At 41.3% G+C, this 9,427-nt stretch overlaps 1 protein-coding gene across 1 annotated transcript in view; it reads right to left on the bottom strand.

Moving 5' to 3' along the window:
• Positions 1–614: 614 nt before the first annotated feature.
• GTF2I (general transcription factor IIi) overlaps positions 615–9,427 on the bottom strand; it is an 85,911-nt gene continuing 77,098 nt past the window's right edge. Inside the window, exons 43-48 of the mRNA XM_042779897.1 lie at positions 8,716–8,799; positions 7,753–7,936; positions 6,787–6,815; positions 4,166–4,237; positions 2,852–2,884; positions 615–1,146 (exon numbers count right to left, since the gene is read on the bottom strand). Coding sequence (XP_042635831.1) covers positions 1,046–1,146; positions 2,852–2,884; positions 4,166–4,237; positions 6,787–6,815; positions 7,753–7,936; positions 8,716–8,799 — 503 coding nt within the window. The 3' untranslated portion in view covers positions 615–1,045. The remainder of the gene's footprint in view (positions 1,147–2,851; positions 2,885–4,165; positions 4,238–6,786; positions 6,816–7,752; positions 7,937–8,715; positions 8,800–9,427) is intronic.

Genomic DNA, 9,427 nt, shown 5'->3' with positions numbered 1-9,427 from the left:
TTTTCACAAAAGTTTAATTTATGAAAAGAAAGAAAATAAAGACAACTTTTAAAAGGAGGTTGGTTTGTCACCAGTTTTACTGAGTGTCCCAAGCTCAGACAATACTGCAATCACAGTGAAGAGCTTTCCTGCTCCATTACAATTTGGAAATACATGTGTGTTACCAGGAATAATAATGCTTTTTCACACAACCATGTCAGAGCTTCTCATAAACACTAATTCCCTCAGCTTTCAGTTGCTCTGCTTCTGAGGTATGTCATAACCATCATACATTTTAGGCCACTTTTTTCTAAGACTTCCTCACAAATTTGAACACAGTGTGCTTTATATTGTATTTGGATAAGAAAGTGCAAAACTTCTGACATCTTATATGTGAGAACAAAGATACATAAAATAATTCACAACTAAAGTACTGGCACATTCTGACATTCAGTATTATACTTAATCTCTCCTTTTCCCAGCCAAAAATATAAAAAAATTATTCCTTGACAGGTGTTGACTTAAAGAAACATTAAATTCTTTTACCCAGTGTTGATGAGGTCCATGACGCCAGGTCTGGATCTTGTTTTATTGCAAATTTAAATCTGTTTCTGTGTAATCTGTAAAAAAGTAGCAGTGAATGAAAAAAGTGGAACGTCCCCACCAATTTTGTTACTGTTGTACTTAAGTAAAAATTTATAAAAAACATGAAAAGCATTCATTATCTTTTTAAACTAATAATAATAAATAAAAGTATATTCACAGCAATCTGATTCTGTGGAAATTACCATTTCCACTGCAATGTAAAGCAGCTTAGGATCTTAGAGCAGTCTAGTTCTTAATGAATGGAAATAAAATTGGCATTAGTAAGACTTCTTCTCTCTTAACTGGATACAGATTTCTGCATTATTCTATTTCAATTTGCCCAAAACAAATTTTAACCCCAGCACAGTATCACACAGGAAGACATTATGATACGTTTTTTTTTAAAAATCATGTTGGCTAAAGCATTCATCACCTTTTGATACACTTTTATTCATTGCAGGGAGGGATGCTTGGAGGTAAATCAAAGGAATCTTGTGTCTGTGTAGCACTGTCCATATGACCCAGAGCCTGATTCTGTTCTTTTCACAGACAATATGAATTTGGAAGGAAATTGGTTTTTCCAATTTGTTTGGAAGTTGTTTGGAAGGTTTGGGGTAATTCATCACTACGAAACCAAGCTGCTTCACCACATGATTATTTTATACTTTCCAGCCTAGTTCTGAAGTGATTTTGGCCACTGTATACCTTTTCACAAAAACACTTCTGCAGTTACAGTGTCTGAAGCCAGTTTTGGATGACAAATTCATAACTACGCTTTTCTGTCTTCCAAACCATCACACTGAAGGCCCACAACTGAATTTCTTCCACATGGCAGTATTCAGGAACAACTGTCTTCTTCCTGCATCATCCAGCAATCCAATCCCATAGAGTTTTGGCACGATAAAGACATCTGATGTTCCAGCCTTCATAATTGTGAGCTTAAAATCTGCAGCTCAGCTCTGCTGTGACTCTAATGTTTGCCTTCTTTTTGTCTTGATTGCTGCAACAGGGTCAGTCCATACTCCAAGAAAGACTGACTTAAAACCTTGGAGTGAACCTGTAACTCAGCTTGTAACACTCATTCTGGTTGAGAATGTTCACTTGGCTTGGAGCTCAGTGACATGACAGGGGAAGGTGAAGCAATGGAGACTGGAAAGGGAATTTCCATGGAAAAGGCTACACAGGAGCAGGAGTACTGAGATTTGCTGCTTTCTCTTTTGGGGCAACATTAGCAGGATTAGGGAATGAACCAAAGTTGAGTCTCAAGATGAAAGGTGCTGATGCACAGCAGCTGCCATCCCAGGGCTGTTGGCTATGTTGCCATCAAGCTGCCACAGACACATCAGTAAACCCTTCTTGGGAGCACCTGACAGGAATGCACCCCAGCAAACTGCCAGAGCACCCTGGGTCACCTTGGAACCATGGCAGACACAGCTGTGGCCATCCAGGACTGTGCTGACAGGCTGGGCATAGCAAAGGCAGCACTGACAGGAGCAGAGCACACAGCAGACAGCAACATCCCAACTCTCAGTTCAGTACTTCTAATGCACCAAGACCACATGCAAAAACACATGGGGGATACCAAACCTTCAGCTTCCTTGGTTTTACATGTATCTACCTACTAGAAAACACTTGTGCACCAGAAGGGTTGTCAAGCCTGGCAAAGGCTGCTCAGGGAAGGGGAGTCCCTGTTCTTGGAGGCACTGAAAAGCTGTGTAATGTGGCACTTGGAGAGCTTTAGTGGTGAGCTTGGGGCAGCAGTTGGACTTGATGCTTTTAGAAGGCTTTTCCAAACTAAATGATTCTATGATTCTATCTGAAAAGGATACAACTCAAGTATATTCTTGGACAGAAGGAAAGTTGGATGTTTCCCAGAGTTTAAGTGCTAGAAGAACAACAATGCTCCAACACAGTATATCCAAGCCAATATGGCATTCAGAGTTCCTGATGATGACAATCACTCACTTGCATCAATTGTGGAAACTAGTGCACTGAATAACTAGATGCATTGTTCAGGATATGAACAGTCACTGAGAGCCCATGTATAGCCATGACTCACCAACCACGAGGAATTCACAGAGCTCCTTTGTAAAATTATTTAAATAGAAATTTTTGCTAAGTATTTTTCACATGATGCATAATATTATTACTATAACTGAAGAAATGTGCCAGGAACCAATAAAGGATCTTTTCTTGGTTTTGATTGACCTAACTTTAAAAACAGATGCAACTTTGTTCAGCACTACATAAAAATATTTGTTGATAAGAACAAAAGACAAACACTTACCTCCTAGAGATACTTCTATATGGCTTGGTTCATCTGGTTCTTAAATGAAAAAAATACAAATGAATATGAATATAATTTCAACCAGATGAATCAGATTAGGGAAATTAAGTTTTCCCTGAAAAAAGCACCTAATTTTTCTTTAACAATCAGACTTGTATCTCTTTGTCTGAGATAAATTTGTGTAGCTTTCTATAGTCTGCAACAAAATATTAAAAACCCCCAAGCATTTATTACATTCAACTATGTAATACTTTCTCTTCTAAGAATGGTTCACTGTGGCAGATGTGTCACAATACCCAGAACAAGATAACATCCATTTGCACAGAATACACCAAATTTGGAGCAGCTTAAAGAAAGAGTCACCACTTCTCCTAAGCATTGTCTTGATGGCAAGTATGTGTACTGTGGGGAGAGTGGGAAGGTGCATAACAGAGGACAAGAAGTATGCTTTAATTCCATGCTGAGTTTTCCACTATCTCTGCATGGATTGTAGATGAACATGTTCTAGGAAAAGCATTTAACCTTTTTAACACTGCAGATGTTAAGGAGCAACAGACTACAGCAAGCTCACAGATCGCCAGCAGCTGATCTCCCCCCTCCCACACCTCCACACCCTAACAGAGAAGCCAGCAGTTTCCTTTAGAATAATTTTCATCCTACAAGTGTCCCTTACTCTTAAAACGTTTATCAGATGTTTACTCTTCGTTTCCCAGTTTCTTTGTGTAATGATTTATTCAGTCAATTGCAGAAGTTTTCCCCACACTACACCAACTTAGGATACACATTTTTTAAAGGTATATGAACATTTAGAAGCTGTTCTTGATCAAAGCAAAATTGTTCAACCACATTTAAGTTAATTCAAAGCCCAAAGCTAAGTTCTCCATTCAGCTAAGATAGGGGATGTGTGTGCAGTCCCAGACACAATCAAGCAGGGTTACAGAGCTTGGCAGCAGGCAGAAATTCCATCCAGACCCCACTGCCAGCTATGCAGGCAAACTTCACTTGGCTGACATGTAGACATGCACACATTTGAGTAAAGCAGACATTAATAAATGGATATTGAATTGCCTTTACACATTGCCCCCCACTAATTCTTTTTTCCAGCTCACTCATCATCTGTAAAATCAAACAAGGAACACACCAATGACACAGGTTGGAGAAAGTAGAGGCACTTTCCACTACAGCTATTAAAGTGTTGCACACCATTTCTCAGAATGAAATGGCTCATCATGAGCACCTCATACCTAGGACATGACTGCTAAGGTGCAAAACTTCATCCCCCACCCCTCCTGCACATGTCCCACTCTGCATCACCTGGTAGTACTGTGGCTGCTGCTGCTGCTGTTGAAGGTGCTTCTTCTTCTGCTTCAGCTTCTTCCAGCAGGTCTAAGATTAGACATGATCATTGTTCTACTTCGCAACAAAAATGGTTCACATGCAACACAAGGACAACCTTTGAATCTGCAAATCCTGAAACTTGTCACATGAACAGGGGACTAACACTGTGATTGAGATGCAGTTCAATTTTTTCTGTTACAGGAAAAACATTCCCTGTCTTGCATGTAGGCACCAAAAATTTCCTCTTAAGTTTCTACGTATTTTCAGAAGAAGAATAAAACATACTTACAAGCTGGCTCAGAGCCTTTTAATCATTCACCTTGGTATCTATCAATCAGTATAAGATCATTTTGATCTTAATTAGTGGGCACAGCTAATGCCCAAACCTCATGTGGTCCATGACCAATCTGCCCCCCCAGTCCCAACACACATTATGTGTTCAACTTATGCTGAACTGACAACAGTTCAATGGATTCTTTCATTTCTAACTGAATTCCCTGGAAATACTATGACACATTTACAGTAATTTCACGACCATAAGGTGCACTGGACTATAAGGTGCACCCCCCAGGAGTTGGCAAAATTCGCAACTTTGTAGATCAGATAAGGCGCACCGGACTATAAGGCGCACGTTTTTTTCTGCAGCGAGGCTCCAGCCCCAGCTCCCTCCGCGCGGTTTCTGGCCGAGGCCCCGCCTCAACCCGGCAGCCATTGGCCCCCGGGCACACCTGTACCGGGCAGGGGCGATGCCGCGAGCCACTGGGCCCGCATTCACCCGGCAGCCATGGGCCCCCTGGCCCGCCTCCACCTGACAGGGGCGGTGCCGCAGGCCCCTGGGCCCGCCTCCAGCTGGCTGCTGTGGCACTTCCGGCTCCTCCCACGGCTCACAGCTCACACTTCCGGTTTGGCAAATTTCGCAACTTTGTACATCAGATAAGGCGCACCGGACTATAAGGCGCACTTCTGGGTTTGAGGGAACATTTTAGTCAAAAGGGTGCGCCTCATAGTCGTGAAATTACTGTACTTGCCTGAAAGGCAAAGAGACCTCTCTCCCACCTCAGAAGTGCACCTAGGTCCGTGAGCAGAGAGACTTGGAAGACCTGGGAGTTCCTGGCTACAATATCGTCCTGAGAACATCTCATACTTGCAGTGAACAGATCTCAGCTTGTTAGCTGGAATACACTGGTGGCTGAATGTATTTGAACAAACACTGGGTTGCTAAGGCTCAAGCTGGGTAAGGCCAATTTGTGACAGGTTATTTGGTCTCTGAATTTCTAATCTGACATTGGCTCACAATGAACACGACACAAGGGGCACTGTAGTGACAGTCTTTGTCCTTTCTTTTTTCTCCTAAATTACACCTAACAATCCATTCCCAATTATTTTAGCAACCAAAAAACTATACCTTTCCCTCCTACAACCCCAAACAATTTAATTGTCAGGGCCAAATTGGCCATGGCACTTCAGCTAACGAGAGTTTGCCTCTCAAAAAAGTTATACTTTCAGCAGAATGCAGAATTTTTCACTGGAATAGGGTGGTGCAGCTACTGGAAAGCTCTTGCTTACTAACTGTTACTGTGGTGGATTTAAACCTACAATGTAGGAACTCTCATGTGTATTGCTCAATCAGGATTCTAAATTTCATTGGGACTCTGTAGCTGAAAAATACAAAACCAGAGTCTTGAATTTTCATCTCAAGTCAATGTTAATCTTACGCTGTTTACAGTAATTTCACGACCATAAGGCACACCGGACTATAAGGCGCACCCCCCGGGAGTCAGCAAAATTCGCAACTTTGTAGATCAGATAAGGCACACCGGACTATAGGGCGCACGGTTTTTTTGCAGCGAGGCTCCACCCCCAGCTCCCTCCGCACGGTTGCTGGATGAGGCCCTGCCTCAACCCGGCAGCCATTGGCCCCCAGGCCCGCCTGTACCCAGTAGGAGGGGCGCCGCGGGCCCCCAGGCCCGCCTGTATCTGGTGGGGCCGGGGCATGCCTGCCACTGCTCCGTGCCGCCTGCACGGGGCCAGGCTGTGGCTGCCGCTCCCCCGTGCCGCCTCCACGGGGCCAGGGGGTGCCTGTGTAGGGGCAGTCCCGCCTCCACGGGGCCAGGGGGTGCCTGTGTAGGGGCCATCCTGCCTCCACGGGGCCAGGGGGCACTCTGGAGGGGCCATGCCACCTTCACGGGGCCAGGGCGTGCCCGCCGCCACTCCACCCCGCTCCACCTGGCAGCCATGGCCCTGCCGGCTCTCCCCGTGGATCACAGCTCTCACTTCCGGGTAGGCAAATTTTTTGAACTTTGTCCATCAGATAAGGCGCACCGGACTATAAGGCGCACTTCTGGATTCCAGGGAAAATGTTAGTCAAAAGAGTGCGCCTTATAGTCATGAAATTACTGTAAATGTAAATTTATCTCCCTGCCCTCAAGTTAACTGTACATACATGTTTAGTCAGGAAATCTTAATGAGAATACACAGGCATAAGTTATACAGAGACCTTAAAAACTTGGGGCCTCTGCCGCTAAAACACAATGCAGACAATGAATCTTGGTAGGTTATAAAAATTTATTTGTCATCAGTGTCTCATAAATACTTACGATTGTTAATCACAAGTCCTGGAAATGGTCTGAAAAAAAAACAAACAACAACCTGATTCTAAAATGCACTGCATGGCATTTCCTCCCAGTGTAACCTCCCCATACTTTCTATAACACAGGTTATGCTAAAAAAATGAAAAGAAAGTCAAGTAAAACAGAAGGAATAGCAGCTCTTGGGCACTTTGGTTCTTCAAAACCAGCATTTAAAAAAATAACATATATGGGAAGAGCTAAACCCTTCCTTCAGTCACTGCTACTTATCAAGGGGTCACCTCTTCAGGGTTCAATTAAAAAACACATCAAAGTCCTTTTGGTTAGAATATGTCATGATTGAGGTTGAGAATTCAGACCCTTTAGTAAAATCTGTTTACGAAATTTCTCTCTCTAAAGATAAACTGAAGCTTTTAAACTGTGAAGCCATCTGGGATTTGAGAAGTTACAGAAATTGATCAATTTTTCTTTTCAGTTCCCCCTTAGAATGATTCCTAAGTTTGATCTGTTCTGCTTCATGCATATAAATTAAGACTGGATATGTATGTGTGTGTGTGTGTGTGTGTGTGCATGCCTATGGAGATATACACATAAAAATTATATTCCCTTATACTGTAATTGGAAATTATTGTATTTTTAAATATTGAATAGAAACCAAAGAGCTCTGGACTTGTCTCAAAATTTGATATTATGACTGAGAGAGCAAGGTCCAGAAAACTATAGGGCTTTTTTACACATTGTGATTAGATTTCAACTCGACAGACAGCTTGCTGTAATATGCAGTATTAGTAATATGCCTTTAGTCATACTGAATTGGACATGTCCTCCTAGGAACATCTGGGTTCCATTTGACCTGATATATTGTTATCCAAAAAGAGCCCACACCTATTTAAAGATGTACTACAACTTCTATTCTCTCATATTTATTCCAGCTATGGGGCTGTACTCACAATCTAATCAATGGCAACTACATACCTAATGACAGTAAATTTGATAGACTCTGCTGATTCCAAAATCTTCTTCATTGAGCTGATTTCCAGATAACTGGGTGCTTTAAATTGCACACCTGGAGGCATTCCATCCACCAACACACAGCCAGGGTTGTTAGTGATTTTTCTGTAGGGAACTTTTACAGGAAAATTCATACCAGTGGCTTCACCTAAGTGAGAAAAGTCATGTTTATTTTCAAACTTTACAGTATTTATGATTACACTGAAGAAAAATTATTAAGAAACAAAATTCAAACCATGCTTTCTATCAGATCTGAAACTATAAAAATTCACTGGACAATGAAATTATTACAGTGTTAGAAATAGGGATCTGGATTACATTCATGAACATTACTATGACAGCATTAGTCACAATTCCAACTCTGACAGTTCAGCATATGAAGAACACAGATTCTGCTCTTAAAGTACAGGATATAAAAAGAGATAGCTACATGAAGGAAATGAAAAATTGCTATGAAAAGCATTCAGTACAGCACAAGTGAAGGAATTTCAGACAAGGAAACTCGGGTCATTACTACTGTACAATGCAAAGTAAAAAACCCAAACAAAACTATACACAGCAAAAACGTTAAATTACACTTTTAAAATTACTCTAATCCCAAGTATTAAGAGGTCAGGATTATGAAGTCCTGAGAAGAACCATGGAACTGCCAGCAAAATAAATACTTCATACACGTTGACAGAGAAAACAGGAAAAGGGGAACCATGAAGCAATCTACACTCTAAGGACGTTGTTTAAAACACCAAACTGACTACATCAATTACAAAAGATTCATTTTGGAGTCAAAGCCCAACAATTCTCATATTTGTTCCTTTTAATGACCATATATATAATTCACTATGAGTGAATATTCATTCAGTAACTTCAGTATGAACAACATTAATTGCAATCACACCTATATAAGAATGGAAAGTAAGAAGCAATTACCAAATTTCTTGCTAAAAAGATCATTTACTTGCTCTCTCAATTGTCTGGCATTTTCTACTTTGGGCAGTGGCTCACTTTCATCGCCTGGAAGAAATTGATAGAATTGCATAAGAATTAAGCACAAATTTTCCCCCCTGAAGCTTGTTTATCCCTGCATGTTTATTCAAAGCAGGTATACCCAAAAGCTTCTTAACAGGCATTGTCTTAATTCCTCATTTTAGTAGTAACACCAAATACACAGAAATACACAGAAATACACAGAAATACACAGAAATAGATGGTTGCTAAGAAATTAGAGAATCCTACAATGGTTTGGTTTGGAGAGACCTTAAAGATCACCCAGTTCCACACCCCTGCCATGGACAGGGACACCTTCCACTGGAGCAGGCTGCCCCAAGCCCCATTCAACCTGGCCCTGAACACTTCCAGGGATGAATCTAGAAATGATTTTGTAAAGTAATTTAAACCAACAAATTGATTTTACTTTCAAATGTATTTTACTTTCTCACAGAATACAGAATGGTATGTAAAGGTAAAAGCAAAGTGATCATTCAGCAGATGGTCATAGCATGCAAAAAAAAGCAGTAATTGGTGTTAAGACAAAGCAGTTCAGCCTGCATGGTCACTCAGTTCATCTCAAGTATTGATATCTGGAAGTTGCCAAGAACTACAAATCAAGATTTAATTTACTTCATCATAAAAATGTGGATAC

Source organism: Catharus ustulatus, chromosome 22 (genome assembly GCF_009819885.2).
Source record: "Catharus ustulatus isolate bCatUst1 chromosome 22, bCatUst1.pri.v2, whole genome shotgun sequence".
Classification (NCBI taxonomy): domain Eukaryota; kingdom Metazoa; phylum Chordata; class Aves; order Passeriformes; family Turdidae; genus Catharus; species Catharus ustulatus.
The sequence above is the reverse complement of the archived record's forward strand: the minus strand, read 5'-3'. Positions and strand labels throughout refer to the sequence as shown.